Source organism: Ambystoma mexicanum, chromosome 9, assembly GCF_040938575.1.
Source record: "Ambystoma mexicanum isolate Mex_15411 chromosome 9, UKY_AmexF1_1, whole genome shotgun sequence".
Classification (NCBI taxonomy): Eukaryota; Metazoa; Chordata; class Amphibia; order Caudata; family Ambystomatidae; genus Ambystoma; species Ambystoma mexicanum.
This window is the reverse complement of record NC_090931.1, coordinates 997,653,854-997,678,407: the sequence shown is the minus strand read 5'-3', so window position 1 is coordinate 997,678,407 and position 24,554 is coordinate 997,653,854. Positions and strand designations below refer to the sequence as shown.

Sequence of the window (24,554 nt, the reverse complement as noted above, 5' to 3'; positions counted from 1 at the left end):
TCTTTGATGCAGCGGCGCAACAGTAAAATACTGTGTGGGTTTGATCTTTCTAATCTCCCCCTTTCGACGAAAAGTAAAATACGGCATGTCACTGATATTAACGCCAACCGCAGTGTTTCCTGCTTTTTTTTCCCTATTGCCATTCCCACATTGTACGCGAAACATTAGTGTCACGACATGTTTGTGCAATCTGCACTTCAGGGTGTTTCGACAGGTGAATATGTGGTTTGCCGGAAATAGCTCACTGGAATTTTGGTCACTCTAACGACTTTGTTCATTGCTTCTTCTTTCTCTTTAGGACATAATGTGCAAAGTCAAAACCTGGTTAATGGATGAAAAGAAACACATCCGCTTTTGTCATGACTGGAATGACAAAGAGGTACGATGCTATTACTGGCTCTTTCTCGAGACTTGTTTTGTTGAGCCTTTTTACCTGCTTTCCTCCATGAAGGAAATGTCCATACAACAAAAATCGTTCCTTTGATAGGGTGGGTTTCTGAAACATTATCCGAAAATCACGAAAAACATTAGCATTGGAACTTTTTTAATCCCCTTTTCACTTCCTCTATCTTTCTTCTTTGCGTCTTTCAGATCGAAGTGTTAAATAAGCATTTGCTTCTGACATCAAAACCAATGATCTACTTGGTCAACCTTTCAGAAAAGGACTACATCCGAAAGAAAAACAAATGGTAAGTGGGCATGAATCGCAGTGTTCCTCGAGTGTGGCACGATTTGAACGATGAAGCGCTCTGCACCCTTCCATGTTGCAAATCCCATTTATGATGGTTTGCTTAAAGAGGTCAAGATGGTATATTTTGGTGAACGTGCCAGCAAGCTTGAAGCCCTGACCAAACCAACCTTTAGTCCCCCACTAAGAACCACTTGCAAGCAAATTCCTTGAGCATGCACACATTTTTTGTTTTAGAATTCAGTCGCCTTGTCTTTCAATTTACTTTCCTACGGCGCCCGAAATGGGTGGTATTTCCATACCGCAAGAACGCTTGGTGGCTGAGTATAATTTTTGTTAGGGTTTGCGGGCTCATGCTTTTGCTCTTGAGAATCCATATTGACCGATACAGTTTTCAGAATTAATGAATGCATGCAGGCAGGCCTGGTGGAAATGGAAATACACATTCTCTGCTTTTGAAACTGAGTGGAAGACTAACCTATTTGTATTTTGATCACCATTGAGCTGACGATTCTTCTCAGAGCCCTGTGAGTAGATCATACTAACCTGAGCCTCAGTACACCACACCAGACACTGCATGTGTCTCTAAGAAATCACTTCTTCAAGACTATTTAATGTGGGCTGCACCCCTTTCACTTTAAATGTGAGTATTAAAGACACATGCCTTCTCTAGATGGACGCTTCCTTATTTCTTAAGCATGTGTCTTGCATTTTACACACAGTCGAATAAAAAGTGACTGCTCCTTTAAACACAAAATACGTCAAAAGTTATGCTCTCATACTAACCGGGCCTTCTCAACAATAGCAAATGTGATTGAAAAAAAATGTTTAGATTGTGTTTAGATGGCTTCACATATACTTATCGAAATATAAATATAATACTAAGGCAAAGATTTCAAACATTGTCTTGCCATGTTCCATCTTTTAATCTCGTTACCTCTGGTGTTCCTCCCCTTGTCTCTGGTTTTTCTTCTATACTTTGAAGGTGCCTTAGAGGGGCGGAAGCACTATGAAAGGGAGAAAAAAACAGAATAAAGTTCAACTGTCTTTTTAAAAGAATTGTTGCTTAATGTTTGACTAGCACGCACATCATAATTTTGAGTATATTATACCGCATTTGGTAAACATTGTGGCGAGTTTTTTTTTTATTTTGGTCTGTTTTTCATTATTGCTGTGTGTGTATCAAAGTATTGCATACGTTGTTCACCACTTAAGCCAAGCAAAGTAAAAGCATTCAAATGAAAACGCTGTCAAGTCTTCACTTCCCGAGTGTGTTTTTCCCCTGTGCTTCGTTAAGTACTTGTATGCACAATTTAAATTTCCCATTACCATTTTCTATTTCCACATGATACCAAAGCATGAGAATGCTTTAAACTGAAACATAAACTTTCATACATTTAAGACCAAAATATTCATTAATATCAGATGTGTCAATCTAATAGATAGAATAAGTTCTGTGGTATTACTTTTAACCGGAAGGGTCACTTTAATCTTGCAATTTTATATTTATTCGGGTCTTGTTTATAACGTTTTCCAGTGTTTCAGAAAAGGATTTTCCTTCACATTGCTTGCATTCAGCTCTGCATTCATTTTCGTGTATTTTTTTATGCATTGAAGCTGTCCCATCTGAATGGAATGTAACATCAATGTATTGTTTGACCCAAGCAAACATAAATCTTAAACTAATTCGGGCAGTGAATGCCGAGCTCCCCCATGCGCGCAGTAACAGTAGACTTCAAAGTTTTTACCTGAAGCAATGAGTCAATTTCCTTGTCCATAAGAGATCCTCACACCTGTGTTTGGGTGATTACAGGTAGAGTTCATTGTACTGTAAATGCCATAATGGTAGTCTGCCTGCTTGGGAGACGCCAGCTCGAGATTCTGCTGCCGCAGGCACCAATCTCTGCACTTCTCTTTCAACAAACCAGTTGTGATGACGGTATGGTTATAGACAATTTGAAACAATCCCTGGTATGCATTACTCCTCGTTTTAATTTCTCAGAAAACGACGGAGCAGTGTGATTTGAGAAGTCTTCTGACTCCAAAAAAGAATTAACTGATTTCCGGTGCTGCAAATGATTTAGTTCCCCATTCACTGCCTCCACTCCCCCCCGAAATAAAATGTTCTTAACTGCAAGCTTGTATGTGTTAGTGTAATTGTAGTCAAAAGATCAAAGTCTGCATAGTTGAATGATATTCGGACGAGGTTACCACATAGCTATGTTCCATTCAGTGTCTGCCGCCTGCTGGTTCTATTTACCCTCAAGCAAGCCACTGACTACCCCTGTGCACGACCGCTCATAAAACATGATTGCGGAAGTATTTGCCACGTGTTTGAGTGGGACGCTTTGCGTGCGCTTTGCGGGGAATGGTATCTGCTGAAGCCCGAGAGATTGGCATTGCCTTCTTTCAGCCACTTTGCCTCTTTATTGCAAAACAGTTTTTGGTGTAATGAAAAATGTATCTTTTTGCTATGAGGACATTGGGAATTTATGCCCTTTCAATTTGACAGAGATCAAGTTGGTTGGCGCTACAAGTTCGCTAACTTCCTGCTGCTCTTTCTACTGCCAGGTGCGTTGTTGAACTTTCCTGGGCCAGTCCGTCTAAATACAGAAGTCCCTGTATACGCGTCGAAGACTGAAAGGACTTTGGCGTTGTGGGGAGGGGCTGATTGGGGCACTGGCGTTGTGCGGGGCAGGGAGAGACATATTGTAAAAATCTCAATAAGGTAGGGGTTTTATTGTCTGTCATGATGTAGCTAGCAAGGTTGGAGGAACTCCCGATGATAGACACCAGGTCTTTGTATTATTGAATACACTGTTGAAAATGAATCCGCATTTAAATGGTCAAAACGCGCTCATTTTGGCGTGGATAACGCTTGTTTTTTTAATTGTAGTTAATAAACAAACACTGACGAATGTGCCGATCGTGTGTTTGAATTGGTAAATGTCCCTTGTGGAGCATAACAAAACTGAATAAGGTCCTTGCAGCAGCTGACTGATTTTAACAATGTTGAGTAATGTGTTTGATAACAAAAGCTGAACCAGCAGCTAAGTTAGCAGCACTTGTGTAATGGTCCTTGACGTCTTTCAGTTGCCTCAAACATTCTGTGCATGGTTGAGTCTCTGCAAGTCCAACCTAAGCATAATTTCTTGCACCATACCACTGAATGAAGAGACCCATGGTGACACTGCAGGACAGAAAGCGGATGGAGGAGCCTGCAAACTCTGCCTAATTGCCTTCCTGGTGAATGTTTCTACTGCTTAATCTTGTGCTTGCCCAGCTACGTGAGATGGCTTGGCAGAATTATTGGGAAGATATGGGCCGTTGTTATCCGACCATTTATGACATTATACGTGGCAAATCGGCTCATTCCATCGCTTGCTTAAAAGTCTAGTAGCACTTGGTTGCATGCGCTAGGTTTGGGAAAGATGATCGTTGCCTGGCTGCAAAGACATGAAGGTAGACACAGCTAATCTCACATACACGCATGTGCACCTAGACTGCATTAGGCAGTGAGACACCTTGCACACACCTCTCACTATTAGAAACCGCACCAAAGGGTGACGGGAGCAAGGAACAGAAAGAAAGTGTGAGATGGAAAAATAGAAACAAACAGTGGGAGGACATGAAAAGAAATGGAAAGCTTGCGAGAGAGGATATTTAAGGGGAATAGGGATAGAGGGGCAGTCAAGGAGAGATATAGATTTAGAGTGGGGTGGACTCCGACGTACACATGTACAGTTTAATGTAATGGGAGCATAAAGAGGAAGATGAGACTGGAGGTAACAAAAGAGAAGGAAGCATGGCCAGAGATGGCCAAGCAGAGAAAGAAGGGCAGAGAGGATGGATACTTAGAAAGTGGGTGAATTGAGTCTTGTGTTGTGGAAGATGGAGAAAATTGTTGGCCAAAGGAGAAAAACTGCAGAGAGAGAGAAAATGTCAATGTTCCTCGCAAGAATAAAAGAGCGAACAAGATGTAGCCCAACCCAGCAGTGCCTTTCCAATGCTGCAGTGAGAAGCTGAGGTGAGTTAGAAGGGCTCTTTTTTCTCAGAGCACTAGGTTTAAAAGCAGGCCTTCTCCATCTGCTGCAGTTCATAGAATCTTTCATTGTTCTGATAACTTAGTAAAGTAGTTCTGGTATTTGAAATGAATAAATCAGATGGTCCGCTACTGAGAGTGGGGGTAAAACAAGTACGTTGGAAGCAGTGCCTGGAGTGATCCTTTACTGCTGCTCTCATAATAAGGTATTTTATCCTCTCTTGGACGGTTAGCATTGTGGCACAGGGACCTGTAGTATGAAGGTCTAGGCAGGCAAAGGGTTTTTTTTTTGAGTGGTTCCCCTTTAATTTACAGCTTTTCATCATTGGTTAACTCCTATTTTACATTATTTGGCTTTCATCTTAAAAATAGCATGTCCGACTCCTTCTTTGTTTCTGAGCCATCGTCCTGTAAATTTCAGCCTTGTGATGCGAACACAGGAATGTGCATTAGCTCATATTTCGAACATAAAACAGTTATGTATTCTGTTCTGATTTTTCCCAAATGCTCGGATCTTAATTGAGACAGAGGAGTTGTTGTGTGTACTATTTCCCTGTTTAAAATGAAATGGGAACGGCATCTATTTCTAACACTTGGTATGTAAGATGTTCCTCGGGATTACTTCCTTTGTATGCTGTGAGAACAAATTCTAAGTTCTGGAGTATAATCTTTCCAATTTAATAAAGCTGACAAAAATTGTGAATAATTTAAAAGAAATTCAGTTTAGAATGGGTTGATTCTAGGACCTGGTTCAATTTCCAAAATTCTTGCCATAGTCGAAAGATTTCACTAATCATGATGCCTGTGCCTCCCCTTGTGCTGCATGACATGGAAAATCATTAGTCTGATTGGACTTTCTCTTAAGATGTCTATCAACTTAAGTTGACCAGTATGGACTTTTTTGTTCCCCGTATTTTGTGAGACCCGTGGGTTCATGCATGTTTTTTCTGATTGTTTTGGAGAAGTCTTTTGCAGTGCATGGCAGAGGTAGATTTATGGTTGTCTTTTCTGTTTAACAAAGCTTTTTCACTGAATTTAGTTTTTTAGTTTTACTTAACCATAACTTCTCTTTAAGGAAATGTTTTCATGATCTACAGTATCACATCTACAGTGCCCATTGGGCATGGTCTGCAGCCTTGTATAGTGCAAACGTTGCCCGTGGCATGTACTTTCACCCTGCCCTGGGAACTGGCAAGCCACCCATGACCACTTTGCCCAGCGATTGCTATTTGAACATGGTCATGAAGGTTCGTGGTCTTAAGCCATTCCCCAGAAACCTCCAAGTCACAAGCTATGGCCACTGGTGATGGTGAATGTGCTGGCTTCCACTAGCTCATTTGCCCCTTGACCTTGGAAAATCCAGGCCATACTGTGTGGTCTCTGGAAATTGTCTGTGCCTAAATGTTCCCTAGCTACAAGCGAAAGCTGGGTGCCACTGTGCCCAGGGCATGGCCTTACAAGCTATACCACAAAACAGAAAGTGGCACTGTTGCCACATTGACCCTGTTGGTGGCCTGCAGGCCGCAACTGTGAATATGATATGGCATTTATAATGCGCCCATAGACAAGTGTTTCAAGGCACGACGAGGCAAGGGAGGGGGAACAGAGGGAAGACAGGCAATGATCTTACTAGGCCAGCTGACATTGAGATCAGGCAAGTGCAGGGGAGGGGGAAAGGGGAGAAGTGCGGGAGGGGAGAGGACGTGCATAGGATAGCAGTAAAATAAATAAGACGATAAAGTCCGGCCAGCTGGTGGGAAGTGCAAGGGTAAGTGCAGACATCAGGTGTCAAGTGCTGGAAGGGGGCTGTAGGGATACAGAGACAGTTCCCGAGTACAAGGGTTGCCAGGGGGGGAGTGCAGGTGTGCAACTTGCAGGAGGGGACCTGGGCCTGAGATCAGAGGGCAGCCCGTTAACCAGTGCAGTTTCAATTTCAGCCAGATCAGCAGGGGAGAGGAGCAGAGAAAGCAGAAGCAAAGAGGAAAGCCATGAGGTGCTTCCGGAACCGGAGATGGTTTTCCTCAAGTTTCAGTGAAGCAGGGAGGCTGTTCCAGAGGCAGGCCCCAGCAGAAGAAAGAGGTCTACCACCAACTCGTTGCTTGGAGAAGCGACTGAGCCTGAGGGAGATGGAGGCAGATGAGCAAAGAACTCGAGAAGGAAGATATTTAGGAAGAGAGAGTTGAAGGTATTGAGGCCCCAGGCCCCAGCAGGATGCACCTGGAGCCTGAGACCGGGATGGTACCCAACAGCTTTTTACCAGAAGCCAACTCCTTGCAAAAATGTGGCACACATTCGTCCAGCAGTTCGTGCTGTAGATGAGAGAAAGCATTTCCCTGTAAATGTGTACCTTGATAGGAGCCTCACAACACATTCACAAAAAATTCAGTTTGCTCTATATACTTTTAAAAATAGTTTGGTGAAGATTGATTGAACGACGTCAAAGCTATAAGCTTCCCTAAAAATGCTCTTCCTATTGGAAAACCAACTTAACCATAACCAGAGGGTCACAGTTGCCCACCCTTATATATTTCGGAGGCTTGTGGATCTGCTTAGATCACATACTCTGCATAGTCCGACATCTAGTGGCAGGCGTGCAGTATTACAAGATTTGTTTTTCGAAATTTGAAAACAGACGTAGACCGGATGTGTTGGTAATACTATTGCTAGTGTGACATGTACTGTACTCGTGGTTCTTCATGTGTCAAGGTCCCTCAGATAGGTTATTTCCGCCATCGTGGTCGGTCGCAAGTTATGGAGTTCCTTTCCTAGCTGATGCCTTTGATTAGTTCAAGTTTATTCATGGACGTCTTTTTTTCTTTTACTGTCCGCTTTTGCCGCAGCACCATTCAAATGCTATACTGCCCTCGACGAACAGCTCCATCGTCGACGACACCTGACTGACTCGACGACCAGGCTTTGGCCCTTACAGTAGGGAGAGCAGGGGGGAGGTCTCATATGTCTACTCCTGTTAGAGAATGCATATTCCTCCACCCCTATTTCCCTTCTGTCGCCAAACTGCCCTTTCCTTTTTTTCTTTTAACCTTTATTTATTCTTCGCAGACATAGATGTTTGGCAGTTACACATAAAAGAGATAAAATAATAAAAATATAACTGTCACTACATTTATGCAACAAGTTCCTTTGGCGTAGATAGGGACCCCACATGGAGCAATAGTGAATACATTTCTGTCAATGTTATCATTTAGCCCTTACTCAGTGGCCCGGCCACACTCAGTGGGTCCACCCCTAGAAGTATTCTCAGTGGGTTGCCTGGAGACTGGCCAGGTATACTCGAATGCCGCCCCATATATCTTTCGGTTTGGAAGTATTCGGCAACATAGCAATATACACGTCTTCACAGTTCTCCACCCAAACCAGGTCTGATAACAATTCTTTCCCCATTGGTGTCGCAACCTCCTTCCACTTTTTAAGTATACATCACTTGGCAATATTGCAGCCCACATTTAACAAGGATCTAGTTCTCCTATCGGGGGTCTGCTTCATAGGCCAAACAGGGCGTCCAAGGGCGAGCACTGCACTGCTAAATTAGTTATTTGTGACAGGGAGTCTAATACATGTTTCCAGAACTCTCGTAATCTATAGCAGTCCAAGAAAATATGTAGGTGGTCTGTCTTCAGTATGGCGTCGGGGCACTTGCCGCCGTTGGCTGGGTATATTCGTTTGTCTACGGGGGGTGTAGTGTAGTATATGCAGTATTTTATATTGGATGAGTTTAAACCTGGCATTTAGCAACACCGTCCCCTTTAAGGAACACATTTCCATCAAGAATATCAGTTTGTAGATCCCTCCTCCCACTGTGTTTTGGCAGAGGGTGTTTGCATTTTTACTTTGTCCGAGATCATCCTATATAATGTAGCCAGATCTTTGCTGCATACCATGGGCCTAGATATATACGCCAAGAACTCGTCCTCTGGGTTCGATGGGTGGAACATTCCCAGAGCCTGTAGAATTGCAGAAACTCAGATGTGGTGCCCGTATGCCCCTGTTCCAATTCTTTGTGTTAAGGAGTTGCCCCCAAGGGAACAGGTCCCCAAGTGTCTGATATCAGAATTTTCCCTAGGCAGCACAGATCTCTCTGTCCCCGGTCGGCTCCAGCCAGGTTATCGCCACAACTGGAGCGACCCGCTGTAGGGGTGCTTCACTCCAATCGGGCGAAAATATTCTTTTCCAAGCCCCAATTGTAGTTTGGACCGGGTTGAATGGGCAGCTGTCAGAGTATGTGGTATTGAGGAGTAGGGTCCTCGTGTCTGATTTGCCAGCTGCCAGGCGTTCAAGCCGAACATGTGGAGGGGGGTTGTCTTGGTCTGAATATTTAGTCGTGCCTTTTTTACCTAGTATAGCATCGACATGTTGCAGGCCGTGCTCCATAAGGATCAGTCTAGACAATGTCTTACCAGGACGCTCACCCTCGCCATTTCGCCTAGCAGCTGCGGGTCTAGAAAAATATTTGATTTTGCACTCAGCATGTAAGCGAAATTGCTCAAGTGTAGTCTGTATCTGAGAAAGCCATCTATCTGCCTATGAGGAGGAGATGCATGCAATATGAGTATGGCGATTAATATGGGCCGCAAAGAGAAAATTAAATGGTTTTTCGCCAATGCATGTTTTTCTATTCTGCTCAAGATATTTTTGAGTGCCATAAAACTGTAGAGTTTTATCGAATTATTTGATCGAGAAGGAGTAATCCTAATGTTGGGGAGTTTTTCTCTAGGAGTATTCGTACTTACATGCACTGTGTCGCACTTTAGTGTTGGCTGGAAGTTTTTATTCAAATAATAATGTAGCACAAATCATTTTAGGAATAATTGAGTTTAACAGCAGCATCGCATTTGCCCTTCGGTCAGAAACTAAGTTTGGCTTTGTAGGATAAAGTGATTAATTTCTTTTAGATTTTTTATTTCTGTGAGCTGGCAGCTATTGGCATTTTCTCAAGCTATTGCACTTTATTACAATGAACGCGGAAATATTGTATTAACATGTATTTCTCCGGCATGGGGTCTGGCATGGATTCACATGCTCATGAATATTCCCAGTCGTTAGGCTGGAAATCCTCGGTAAAAAAAACCAAACAGTTTGTTTCATCATTTCTGAACTGTCTTTCTAGTAACAACCAATCACTGAGCTCTGGGTCATACTCCCCCCAGCCAATGACTGCCCTCTACCTAAGCCCCTCCTCTGGCAGCCATTTTCAGATGTTTACCGCATGTTCAAGTGTTGGGAGTCCTCGTGCTTTGCTGTTCGAGGTTTTTGCTGTGTTCTGCCCTTTTTGAGAGTTAAACTCTATTTTTCTGTCAATCGAGCCTGTGTGCTCCATCAATCATCCTTTCTGACTAACAGGGACGCTTTTCAGACTTTTCAACGCCCCTCAAGGACTGTTTTTGTCGAGTGTTCTTCTTGGAGGCTTCCAGAAGATTTTTCAGGCCTACACCACGTGGATCATGTCGGATGGAAAGGATGACAACCCTTCCCTCTTCAAGCTGTGCTTCGACTGCGGTTTGCGGAATGTATACATGGAAGACAACAAGCATTCCCAGTGCCTGTATTGCCTGCACCCGACGCACAAGGAGGAAGATTGTGCATTTTGCTGTGGCTTCTCTAAGTGCACGTTGAGGGACCGACATCAACGCTTGGAAGCGTGGCTGCAGGCCAAGGCCTCTGCACCGGGTGGTACCCAGTGGAATGCTTCTCCCGGATCTGGAAAAGCTGAGCGGGCTTCTAAGTCCTTTGAGGGTGCCCCACCTGTGGGGGCCAACAAGGCCAAGCACAACGAGTACACTTTGGTCGGGGTCGCTGCTCACCCATCATCTCCAGTCAACGCTCTGGTTCCTCGTCCAAGAGGAAGTCTGGTAACCTGGGTAAGCTATGGGAGAACCCAGAGAAAATCAGACCGGAGAAGGCCAAGTAGGGTTCGGTGTCTGGCCTACCCGTGGAGGAGAAGGCCAAAGGAGACAAAGGGTCCGATCCGGCCCTGAGGAGAAGGCCAAACAGGATAAGACATCCAATTCGGCTGTGAAGGGCACGACCAAGCAAGACAAGGGCCCCCCCGTCTCTCCGTGAAGGCCCAGGTGCACCAGGTGAAAATCTTCACCCTCCCTCGAGGTAGTGGTGGCTTGCTTTCAAAGGCCATAGGGGGCAGGTCTGCAGGGTGCCCTGGCAACGACCTTACTCCGAGGAGGGAGGTTTTGAATATGCCCTCTGATCAGATGCCGGAGAAGACGATGGCGGACCTCAGCCCGAGGCCGACCCCTCTGGACCTAAAGACGGGGCATGGATCTAAGTTCTTCAGAGAACGGACATTTCTTCAGCTGAAGAGGACGACGAGGCCAGTTCCATCCATACGTCCTAGAGGGCGATAACGACGGGGACTCGCCCCACGACGGGGGCGATGGCGAGCATGATGAGGATACCGTTGATGAAGGCGATGTCGAGGGACCCCAGGATGACGGAGGCCCTGGCCTCTTGCATACTCCCCAGAGGCCCCTAGAAACTTTGCACTAGATATCATCTCGGCCCTCACTCGGTGTCCGAGTTGCCGAGGACGATTCAGTCGATCCCGCCATCCGCCAGTCCCTCGGCACCAGTGCCGGTTGCCCCGTTGCCATCGGGGGAAACCACCGACCAAGAAAAGGAGGAGGCACCTGATGCCTTCATGCCACCCTTCTCCGTCCTCCCCGCAGCCCATTCCTTCCCCCAAGGGAGACAGAATCGGACACAGCGACGACTGGCACGGATGACTGTGGGATGGGGTACCGCCCGTCGCCTCTGCCCAGAGCCTGTCCTCCGGACGAGATGAGATCGTTCCACGCTATGATCTCTCGAGCATCAATGCTTTTCCCGCTCACGCCGGAGAGAAAGAAGAAGAAAGCCTTCTTGTATCGGCAAAGAGGAAGATCCCTCCTCTCTGTCCCTCTACTGGACAATGTTTGGGACGAAGGGCTGGCTCTGTTGAAGAATCCTGCCACAGCCCCAGTGAAGAGTGAACGGCTGGAGAAGTACAGGGTGCCGGACTCTGCACACAAGTGCCTCCGGTCTCAACCGTCGCCAGACTCTGTGGTCTCAGCGGCCGGCAGGAAGAAATTGTCGGGCTCAACATCTTCCACTTCATCGACCCCTCTGGACAGGGAGGGGAAGAAATTGGACTCGATGGGTAGGAAGGTGATCTACTATGCGGCATCCACGATCAAGCCGGCCAACCCCCTCGCCATCGTAGCCAGATAAGACCGGGAGCTGGGATTTAAGCTAGCTCAGCTCCTGGACTTCCTCCCCGACGACAAGTGTGTTGAGGCCTTGGAACTCCTTCAAGAAGGCGAGGTGGCATCGGATCATGCCATCACGGTGGCCATGGACATTGCGGATGCGGGGTTCCACCAGATGGGAAACGGCGTCTGCCTTCAACGTCGTGGCTAGCTCAGGGCCACCAACTTTTGGCAGGAGGTCCACACATGGGTTTTAGACATGCTCTTTGACGTGGACAACCTGTTTGGAAAAGCTGTGGATGAATCCCTCCAAGCCATCAAGGTGGACACAGAGACAGCACGTGCCCTGGGCGCTCTACAGCAACGACAGCAGTCCTTTTGTTCTTCAGGCTGGCAGTCTAGCCGGTCTTCGAGGGGTTTCGGCGGGGGCTCCACCTCTTACCGCCAGCCCCCACGCTCCTCAACCCAGGAAGCCAAAAGGGGCCGCTCCAAGGATTTCAGGGTTAGTTGTCAGGGACCGCAGGGTGGCTCGTCGACCTCCAAACAGCATTGAACTGGCTGGGACGTCTGGCCCCCACCCATGCACCCGGTGGGAGAACGGCTGTCAAACGTAGTCAGCGTGTGGAGGACCATCTCCATAGACCGTTAGGTACTGGACTCTCTTGCCCATTTACTCACTCTGGAATTCCAACAAAAGTGTCCACGAATACCGCTGGTGGCCTGGCAGGAAAACCACATCCCTCAACTGCTGCTGGAGGTGCGGGCCATGTTAGAGAAAGGGGCAATAGAGCTAATTCCAAAGCGGCTCCGGAGTGTACTCAAGGTACTTCCTCGTACGAAAGAAGACTCTGGGCTGGAGGCCCATTCTCGACCTACGACGATTGAACAAATACATAAAGTCCCAGAAGTTCAGAATGGTCACTCTTCAACATGTGCTCGGACAACTGGAAGAGGGAGACTTTCTGTCGTCGTTGGAGGATGCATACTTCAACATCCCCATCCACAAAGGACACGGCAAGTTTCTGCACTTCACCGTTCAAGGGAAGCATAACCAATTCAAGGCCCTTCCCTTCGGACTGAAGTCGGCACCCAGAATTTTCACCAAGTGCCTGACCCCAGTGGCGGCCCATCTACCACTGCAAGGGATCCATGTCTAACCTTACTTGGACGACTGGCTCATCCGGGCCAGATCAAGAGACATCGCCATTGACCATACAGCGAGGACCGTCCGCCTTCTGACGGGTCTGGGGTTCTCTGTGAATTATGCAAAGTCCTGCTTGACTCCATCACAGGACGTGCTGTTCTGGGATCCCGGCTCGAGACAGTGTCATGCCTGGCATCTCCATCGGAGGAGAGGATAGCGGCCATCTTGGGCAAGGTGCAGCTGCTGTTGGCACTGAAGATCGCCACAGTTAGGACCATCAAGTCTCTTCTCGGCATAATGTCGTCATGCATTTACCTCATTCGGCTCTGCAGGTTGCGGATGCGCCCGCTACAGGGGTTCCTCGATGCTCGTTGGGTACAGGTGTCCGGAAGCTTCCAGAAAAGGATTTACATACCCCCCCGTACCAGGAGACGGTCATAACAGACACTTCCCTGGAAGGTTGGGGTGCCCACACCATCCTTCTTAACGCCAGAGGTCTGTGTTTGCCGGAGAAGACGTTCCTCAACAACATCCTGGACCTACAGGCGGTGTTCTGGGTCCTCAAGTCGTTTCTGCCTTCCCTCACGGGCAAAGTTGTGATGGTTGTCACGGACAATACCACCACAATGTTTTAAATCCGGAACTAGGGGGGCACCAGATTCCCAGCGCTCTGCAAAGAGGTGCAGGATTTATGGCACTGGGCCATCGCCCAGGGGGATGTTCCTCATCACGTTCCACCTGGCAGGAGTTAAAAACACTGTTGCTGACTCCCTCAGCAGGGAGCTTCAATCTTGCCACGAGTGGCAACTTCGGCAGGATCAAGTGGACTACCTTTTCCTCAAATGGGGCAATTCCCAGATCGATCAGTTTGCGAAGGCGACAAACGGCAAGTGCTGGAGGTACGCCAGCAGGTTCCCCCAGCCGGGGAGCATGGGGACGCATCTCATTCCCTTGGAAAGGCATGTTTCTGTATGCGTTCCCTCCATTGCCATTGCTTCTTCGGATCATCACCTCAGACTGTACCGTTGCTGCCTGATCCTCGTCGCAACAGCGTGGTAGAGGCAGATCTGGTACCCGGACCTTCTCAGCATATCGGCGTCACCACCAGTCAAGCTGCCAGTGGTCGCGGATCTTCTTGCCATTCTTCACCACAACCCGGGGTTTCTGAACCTGAAGGCCCGGCTCCTGCAGCATTAGAGTTCGGTGCCTGTGATCTTCCGGCGGACTGCAAGGAGATTCTCGCCATGGCCCGGGCGTCATCTACTTTAAAATGCTGCAGAAACTAATGCAAGTGCTTTGCAATTTGGTGCCGTTCTCAGAAGTTCAACCCTCTGAGGGTCACGGCCCCTCAAGTATTTACTGTCATTGGCTAAATCAGGAGTGGCTCACGCCTCCATCAAGGTACATCTGGCGGCTATCTCCGGCTACACCAGATCTCTGGGACGGTCTTCACTGTGAGTGCACCGTCTAGTTCATCAAGGGACTGTCCCACTTGTTCCCGCCAGTGAAGGCTACGGCCCCGGCGTGGGAACTCAATATGGTGCTGACTAGGCTCATGGGGGCTCCAGTCGAACCTATGCATTCAGCTCAGCTCGTGTTTCTGTTGTCGAAGACAGCGTACTTCGTGGCCATCACCTTTGCAAGATGAGTAGGTGAGATCCAGGCCCTGTCAAGCAAGCGGGCTTGCCTTACTCTTCACGTGACGAGGATGGTGCTGCGGAAACACCCCTCCTTCACGCCTAAGGTTCTGTCAGAATTCCACCTTAATGAACCCTTGGTTTTACCTGTGTTTTTTGCCGACGCCTTTGTCGGCGGCTGAAAGGACTTTCACTCGCTGGTTGTGGCTAGAGCGCTGAAGTTTTATGTGGCCCACACAAAGAGTTTCTGGAAAACCTCTCCTCTTTTTATGAACTTTGGTCCTGGAACCATGGGAAGGCCCTGTCCAAGGCTTCCATTTCCAGATGGCTTGCTGGCTGTATCACTCACTGTCACCGATTGGGAAACCGACCGCTGCCTGGCCGTCGGGGAGCCCATTCCACCAGAGCAATCGCTGCTACAACGGCATTCCTGTCTGGTGTGCCCCTGCTGGACATCTGCAGGGCTGCTACGTGGAGGTCGATGTACACCTTCATGAAATTCTACTGCGTAGACAGGGATTCCAGGGAGTAGTCCAGAGTCGGACAAGCAGTGCTGCGCAACCTGTTCGCTTGAAGGTGAGCCTGGTGAAGAGGTAAGAGATTGTTTCTGTTGAGCCTTGCCACCTCCCGTGATTGTGCATGTGTGTACTGCTATGTATTTAAGGAGCCCTCCAGCCTCCTTTCCTTTGCAGATGTGGAGCATGTGCAAGTGGATCTGCGTCACCTGGCCTAAGCACCACCCACCTGGTGCCTTCCTGGTTGCCGCTCTTTTTCCCCACTTAGCAAGTCCCGCCCACCTGGCGCCTTCCTGGTTGCCGCTCTTTTTCCCTACTTAAGGAGCCCTCCAGCCTCTTTTCCAGGTGTTGCCTGTTTTGCTTGATTCTTCCACCCAGCTCCCCCTAACCTCCCTCTAGCCTACTTCTGCAGGAGTCTGTCCTGATACATTCTGGTTTCACCATCACCATCGCGTGGCCAATGGTGGATTTGACTTTTCTGGACTTCATTGATTCACGGCGTGTCACCCTTTCTCATGGTGGCCCTGAATCATGCTGTTCCCATCTTCATCTTGTATCCAGGCTTTTGCAACATTGTGTTACTACTGATTTCTGCAATTGTATTCGCCCTCTCCTCTTGCTTCTCACTCTTTTTTGACTGCTTACTCTGTTCTCTTCTCTTCTCCCTTTTCCTATCTCTGCCCCTTACTTTCTTCAATGCACTTACTCTATCAGAATTGTCCCTGGACCTAGTATGATAGCAACCTCGTCTGTCTCCTCCCTCTGCCCCTTACTTTTGTGCCCCCCCCCAACACCCTCTTCAAGCACTATCTGAAATGTTGTCAGGCCAAGTACGATAGTCGCTTTTTTTGTTCCTCCCCTCCCTTTCTGCACCCCTCTCCCTCACCTTTTGTTTTCTCCAGCTCTACCAGAAATGTTGTCAGGCCTAGAATGGCAGTCGCCTGTCTGTTTCCATTTCTTTCCCACTCTTCCCCCTCCCTTTTTTATCTATGTCTTAGCTCTTGCACTATCTGAAATATCGTCAAGCCGAGTACGATAGTTAATTTCACATCCTTAGTGTTCATGGCCTTGTAAGAATGTCATTGTATTTTCCCTTGTTCCCTCCATTGCCTTGAAGTGCTTTGAAACACTTTGTGTATAGGCGCCATATAAATAAACTATCTTATCATATTCTTTATTCATGAGCATGTGAATACATGCCAGACCTATGCTGGAGAAGGAACAAGTTACTTACCTGTAACATTTGTTTCACCAGCATGTGTCCCGCCTGCCCCTATACGGCTCTTCTCTTGGTCCTACTGCCACTTTACGCGCTACCAAATCTGAAGATGGCTGCCAGAGGAGGGGCTTAGCTAGAGGGAGGTTTGACCCAGAGCTCAGTGATTGGTTGTTGGGAGAAAGACAGTTCAGAAGTGAAACTGATTTTTTTTTCTTTTACCAAGGATTCCCAGCCTGACGACGGGAATATTCATGAGCATGTGAATCCATGCCTGGCCCATGCTGGAGAACAACAGTTACAGGTAAGTAACTTGTTCCTTCACAATCAATCGATGCAAAATAGTGCCCTAATTCTTGGCACTATATTTGCACGCGTAGAGTTAATGTAATGCACTGGCACTATATTCTGTGATTAAATTTACCAAGATTAGAAATGCTGCTACAAAAAAGATGTACAGCAATGCACTAGCACTTTATTGAGCGATCAATGTACTGATTTGGTAATGCTGTTGTGATAAAATTAGAATGATAGCATAATTGCACTTGGAATAGGCTACGAGCATCGTGAAGCATTGGCACTTTATTGTTGTACCAATATAATGGGGACTGCTGTATTAACGGGCATTTCTAAATGTAATGCTGGCAATCAGTATATAAATACACTTGATTTAGGGTTGCATTTAGAAACATGGAAATGCTGCCATAATGAATTGAGGAACAGTTACATTAATTTTGGGCAAACTGCTTTGTGGTCCATTTGCATTTTATTGTTAAACGTATTTGCCTGTTGTTCTTCTACATATGTATTAGTAGGTGTGTTTGTACATTGAAAGATGGCCGACCGTGAAGTCAAACTAGTCAGGCTATACCCTTGGCTGTGGATTGGTCAAAATGGAAAAAAAGTTTCATTGAATCACAGCTACCATAGGGACATTGGCTAATATATAGATAGGCTTTTCAAAAAGGACTATTGTATGCGATCAAGCAGCCAGAGGTCTGCAAAAACGCATAGCACTGTGGCTGGTTTTATTTTACTTAAGTGATGTATTAAAAAGTTTGAGTACTCTAAAATAATTCAGTGTACATGGCCATTTTTAAATCTGTGCCTGGGATTAAGCAGAGTTTCTCTGGTGTGAAGTCTGTGGTGCCCAAGCACCTTTTGCTCTTTACATTACATATATTATTTATATATATTTGAAGCTTGTGGATCTGCTTAGATCACATGCTATGCATAGGCCAACATCTAGTGGTAGCCGCAGAGTATTACATTTTTTGTTTTCAAAACTGGAAAAGGGACATCGACAGGGCGACTGTACCCATGGTCCTTCACGCGTCAAGGCCCCTCAGATTGTTTTTTCCCACCATCGTAGTTGGACACATATCGCATAGTTACTTCTTGACTGAAGCCATTACTTTTCAAAAGTTTAAACTTAGTTTTTCTTTCTGTCCTTTCAACAACCGTTTACTGCAAGATCTCGGGCAACGGCTTCAAGGACAAGACTTTCCGTCGACGACAGCGACTCCTGTCTCAACAAACATTTGCCTGCGGCCTTTCAAGACCCCAACAGGCCTCAGCCCTGCACAGAATGGAGAGCAGGGGGTGGGGGGGGTCATATTCCAGTCTCACTAATAGAAATTATATTCCCCTGTATTCCTATTTATTTTGCCAGTTTGCAATCTTTATACACAATGAAAAACACTCCTTTTAAATTCTGTCCTTCCTGTAACAGGAAGTTTCCCTTGAAGGATTCACACCAGGTGTGTAACCTTTGCCTTCCTAGGCACCACACCGAAAAACAATGCAACTCTTGCAAACTATTCAGGTCCAAAACTTTAAAGGACCCCAAAACTACAAAACTAAACGCTCGGCCCACCACGCCATGCAGGCCGAGGCCGCCATGGATGTCGAGGGAGCCTCCAGCGATGTCAGCATCCCTTGTGACGTTGAGGGCAATTGGGATCCTATGGATTCCCGCGTGCGAGCCCCCGACCCCAAAAGGCAGGCCGGTGGTTCTGCTACGGGCACGACACTTGGCGCTCAAGCACCTCCAGTTTGCATCACACAAAGCACATCCCCCATGGCCGAAAGTCGACCACGTCGCCGACAAACCACACGCATTGTCGAAGGGAAGGTCTGAACATTCCCTGTCCTCTGGCCCATCGCGGTCACGATCCCCACATGACAGGCCCCTGAAAAAAGAGGCTGAAGTCTAAATCTGGGAACTTCTCGGGTTCCGGTGACCGGGCGTCGAAAGACGCATCGACGGCCCCTGCAAAAAGCTCTAAGATGAGCGACTCAATAAAGAAACACGTCCCTGACACCCTATTAAAGGCCAGGACATCGAAAAGCTCCAAATCTTCGACGCCCCAAGTCACAAAGTAACAAGGTACAAAGGGTAGGATTACTCTACCCCTGATGACACCCTTTAAGAGGCAATGCATCATAAGACGACCCCTACCCCCGAACCACCACCTATACCTGCTCCCTCTGTATTGCCAAGCTCCTCCCAGTGGATCCCAGAACAATTCGATAGGGTCATGTGAAGAATGTCCAGTTTTATATATTTTCTTTGATGAACACCCCTAACCGCTCAACAAGCTTCTGGGGCCCCACAAGGCGAGGCAGCAAGCATTTAGCCTGCATCAAAAAAATCCTGCAAGAACACCTCACAGGCTACTACCTCGTCATACTAAGACGTAGGTCAAGACGCATGTTATTATGACACTCAATGCTAACATGACACTGGCTCATATTCAGACCCAGAGGACCAAGGGGACACAGGGGTTTTAGGCCAATACTATGACAATGACATATACATCATCCATTCCCCAGACCACACTGACCCACCCGTGGCTGACTCCCCGGTAGACAACCAACTGCAATAGAATGACCGGCTCTTAAAGGCTGCAGAGCACTTTAAGATAGATACCCAGGAATCCCAGGTCGATAAAGACTTTGCAGAGGACATCTTTGGGGATAAAACAAATCTGCAGCACCGTTTATCCCCTTGTTTCAATCTGTTCAGAGGTGTATTCAGCCCTCTCTGCTTACTCCCAATCTGACACGGGCAGTCAACCCACGCATCGAAAAGATGTTTCATCCTGCCCCCTCAAACCTCTTATACATCAGGGGGCAGCTAAAGCCAGACTCTCTTGTCGTCACCACCACAAGAAAGAGAGTGGGAACCCCTCTGACCAATGCCAAAGCCCCTTCTAACAAGGAGAGGAAAAAGTTCTACACCCTGGGCATGAAAGTAGCTTCCGTGGCTGCCTATCAAACACGAATAGCTAATAATACCAAGCTATTAGCCAGCTATAATTGCCACAAATGGGACGAGATCGCACAACAAATAGACACAGTCCCAGATCCCCTAAAAACACAGCTCTCACACACCATTGCCAAGGGGAAATAGGTAGCAAGCTGCATCCTTAAAAATAAACTAGACGCAGCAGACAACACAGCAGACAACGCAGGAGAATTGTGGAAGAAGGCATACTAATCAAACGCCACACACCCCCTTAAACGTGCCCAACGCTTTCGTTGGCAAAGCCTTTGAGGATACACTTAAAAGTGCAAAGGAGGAATATGATGCCCTCAAATCCCTGGGACAGCTCACTAACCATACGCTGGTTTAGAGGACAGAACTCCCAGCGGTCCTCTAACTACAAACAAGGCGGGCAAGTTTCATCCTGGGGTTCTTCACAAGGGCAGTCCTCCCAACGGGGTTTTGAAAGAGGCCAAAGAAGGTCTGGAAGTAGCGGCAGATCCTCCTCATCAAGAGGGGGTTCAACCCCTTCTAAACAATGACCATCCGCTACAGGTTTCGTCCCATGCCACTTCATTAGGTCGTATTTCACACTTTATCCACGCATGGGAGGGTATCACGTCAGACAAGTGAGTACTTTCCACCATGGCTGCGGGGTATTGCATAGAGCTAATTCAAACACCAGCAAACCACCCGCCAAGACAAAGCCAGACTTCACAGGAAGAACAATGCATCCTGTTGGAAGAGGTCAAAGCACTAAAGGATGCCATAGAAATCGTCTCGGCAAAACAGGTAAATAAACGTATTTATTCAGTGTACTTCCTTGTGCCGAAACAAGACCTAACAATGCGCCCTGTTCTAGTCCTGCGCCCTGCAAACACCTATGTCAAGCCACAAAAATTCTGCATGACAACGCTACAGTAAGTAATCCCACTGTTAAGAGGGGGACTTCATCGCAACCGTGGATATGAAAGATGCATACTGTAATATTTCAATGTTCCCAGCGCACAGAAGATTCTTGCGCTTAAAAATAGTGAACCAACACTACCAATTCAAGATGCTGTCCTTTGCATAGCCTCCGCTCCAAGGGTATTCACCAAGGTAATAGCGGTAGTGGCAGCGCATCTACGCAGAGAATCAATCCCAGTGTACCCTTAACTGGGCGACTGGCTGATAACAGGGGAATAACAGACACAGAAAACAATCAATATCCGGTTCCAATTTGGATTCTTAATCGACGAGAAAAAATCAAGTCTCGTTCGAAGCAAGACAAAACAGTTCTTAGGAGCTGTCATAAAGACAGAAGAGGGTCTAGCCTTTCCGTCAAACGAAAGAGTGCAAAACATACTGCTGCAAATACCGCAGTATCTAGCCGGTAGTCAAATAATGGTACGCAAAGCAATGCACTTGCTTGAGATTATGGCTTCATGCATTTACCTGATTCCGCACGCACGGCTGCGCATTCGCCCATTGCAAGAGTGGTTTGCGAAACAGTGGTCTCAGGCAAGCGGTCATTGGGACGATCTAGTGGTTGTTTCGCTAACTCCAGTTCAAGCGATACGCTGGTGGACAAAGGAAAACCTGGTAAAGGGAATACATTTTCAGAACCCTTCAGTGCAAGCAATTGTCACAACAGACGCATCGCTCACTAGGTGGGGAGCCCATTACCTTCACCACACAGCGCATGGCCTGTAGACTTAGATCACACCCCAAAATCACATAAACCTGTTGGAACTGCTAGCAGTGCTCAAAGCCCTCCAAGCTTTCCAAGTGCACCTGCCAGGTCAGACAGTACAAGTCCTCACGGACAGCACCTCTCCAAGTATGTCCAGGCTAACACAACAAATTTGCAAGTGGGCACTCAAGCGGGGCATGTTCCTAACGTCGCAATATGTTCCAGGGGAACGCAATTCTCTGGCAGACTCATTAAGCAGAGATCCTCTACCCGAAGAGCACAAGTGGCTGCTCGACAAAGACATCTTAAACTATATCTTCTCCCGATGGAGTTACCCAGCTTTAGACTTGTTCGCCACAAGCCAAAACTTGCAATTCCCATACTTCGCTTCCAGGTTTCCCCAACACGGATCCAAGGGGAACGCCCTGTGGATGAACTGGTCAGAGAAATTTGCCTATACTCCCCACCCCCCATACCCCTTCAACACCGCTACTGAGCTGGTTGATGAACAAAATGCACCAAGAACAAGTGACACTAATCCTCGTTGCTCCGATGTGGGCGAGACAACCTTTGTTTCCGCATCTGCGCAAACCTGCCGATGTGCGATCCAATCAAACTCCTGTGCCCTTAAAACATGCTCACACAGTACGGGGGGACAATGTTCCTTCCACATCCACAGTCTATGAACTTGGTAGATTGGCTCCTGAAGTCATAGAATTTGGCCATTTAAAGCTACCTCAAAGGTATATGGAAATTCTAAAGGAGGCACGGAAACCAAACTCCACACACTGCTATTTTAACAAATGGAAATGATTTGTAATATGGTGCCAGTCAAAAAATGTAGACCCAATCGAATGTACTCCATCACATAATCTTCACTACATGCTCCACTTACTAGACTCTGGGCTGGTATTTAACTCCATCATGGTTCACCTAGCGGCTCTGTCCGCATACACCACTTCTCAAAGCAAGGCGTCCTGGTGGAAAGTCCTTGTCATTAAGGCATTCATGAAAGGAGTAAAAAGACTTTACCCTCCAATTTCAAACCTACCTCCAGGGCGGGACCTAAATGTGGTACTTGCAAAGCTCATAGGACCCCCTTTGAGCCTATGCACAAATCCAGCCTTAAACACCTTACATATAAAACGGCTTTTCTGGTGGCTATTACGTCCATAAGGAGTCGATGAACTACATGCTTTGTCAGTGCAAGACCCTTTCTTTGTTATCCACAAAGACAAGTTGGTACTACGAACACACCCAAGATTTTCACCTAAGTTCATATCTAAGTTCCATGTCAACCAGTCCATTGAACTATCAGCTTTCTTTCAAAACACTTCAAGCTCTGCTGAGAAAAAATCCATACACTAGATGTAAGGAGGGCGGTTCTTTACTATGTAAACAAAACAAAACTGCTGCGAAAAACAGACCAACTGTTGGTCTCCATGGCACCTGGCAGGGAAGGTGATCACTTTTTTAAAAAATGCCATCTCCAGACGGATAGAGAGTAGCAGAGTTGTATGCATTTCACTATCAAAATAGTGGCTGAGAGGAAATGGCTAGGTTCTTGCTCATCCTCTGACAAACTGGCCTGCCGCCTATCCGTACTAATAAGAGAGCCCACATCCAACCCCGCGTCTCGGCGGCATCTAACAACTCAGCTGATCTCTTTAAAATATGCAAGGAGCTGACCAATCCTGCTGCAATCTCTACCTCTCCTGTCCCCTAACAGGCCTCCTGCACATCCCTGGCTTCTCATTTCATCTCTAAAACCCAGGACATGCTGTCCACCCTCTCGTCCTCTCCTCCTCCTCCCTCTACTCTCTCCACTACCTCCGGCCCCCCTGTGGCCAGCTCTTCTCCCTCTTTCTCTTCCTTTCCTATGTTCTCCCCTGACGAGGTTTCTAGACAACTCTGATCTATGAAAATCTTGTCAAAACAGTTTCTTGCCTGTTCTTCCCAAACCATCAAGGACCACATTGACACACTTGCTCCTGCCCTGCCTGACTTCTGCAACCACTACTTTGACACTGGGGCCTTCCCTTCCCCCCTGAAGCACTTTCTTGTACAACCTCTTCTCAAGAAACCCTCAGCCGATCCCTCCTGCCTGGCTAATTATCGCCCGATCGCCATCACTCCTTTCCTGGGCAAACTCCTGTAAAAGCTGGCCATCTCAATCTTCACACTGAATCTGTTGGTTGTCTCGATGACCATCATTCTGGCTTCAGAGCAGCCAGAAGCACGGAAACTGCTCTGCCTAACATCTGTAAAGACCTGCTCTCTAACCTCCCTTCTGTCCTCATCTTACTCGATCTCTCTTCTGCCTTTGACACGGTCAACCATGCCGTCCTGCTCAATCGTCTCCATGATAACCTGGCTATCACTGATCAGGCCCTGGCCTGGCTGACCTCCTTCCTCTCTGGTCGCCCTACCAAGGTCCAACTTGGGTCCTTCCTTTCCTCTATCTCACGCTCTACATGTGGTGTTCCCCAGGGGCCTAACCTCTCTCCCTGGTTGTTCCACCAATACCTGGCATCTCTCACCCACCACATTGCCACACTCTGCTCCAACTTTCAGTGCTATGCGGATGACACACAGCTCGTTTACAGGCTCCCCTCTGCCACTGCTTCTCCTTTTCTCATCTCTGTTTGTCTGCTATCCAGGAGTGTTCTGCTGCCAACGATCTCTGCACCCTCCGTTCCTGTCACTCACTGGCCGGCCTCCCTTGGCTCTCTTCCTGGGGAAAGAGAACCAAGGCCTGTGAGGCTAGAAACCTCTGGGTCATCTTCGACTCCACTCTCCCCTTTTCTCCTCACATCTCTGATGTCTCTAAGAAGTCAAACTGCCAACTGAACCTCTTCAGAGGTATTCTTCCTTTCCTCTCCTTCCCCCAGAATCTCACTGTTTCTAGAGCTTTGGTTCTCTCTAGGCTGGACTACTGCAACATCCTCTTTCTAAATGTGCCTACTTCTACTCTCCGCGCTCTGCAGCTCATTCAGAACAGGACTGCAAGACTTGTCCTTGGCTTCAAGCCCAGGGATCGTATCTCTCCAGCACTGAAATCTCTGCATTGCTCCCAGTGGCTGCAAGGATTAAGTTCAAGACTCTCTGCATTGTCCACAAGGCCTTCTGGTTCCTCAATTCCTCGAACTCTC

The 24,554-nt window shown here is 47.3% G+C and overlaps 1 protein-coding gene across 2 annotated transcripts in view; it reads left to right on the top strand.

Annotated features, from left to right (window-relative positions):
• OLA1 (Obg like ATPase 1) overlaps positions 1–24,554 on the top strand; it is a 1,322,767-nt gene that overhangs the window by 839,839 nt on the left and 458,374 nt on the right. For both annotated transcript variants that reach the window (XM_069616238.1, XM_069616237.1), the window contains 2 exons: positions 299–379; positions 592–689. In XM_069616238.1, the coding sequence (XP_069472339.1) occupies positions 299–379; positions 592–689 (179 nt within the window). The remainder of the gene's footprint in view (positions 1–298; positions 380–591; positions 690–24,554) is intronic.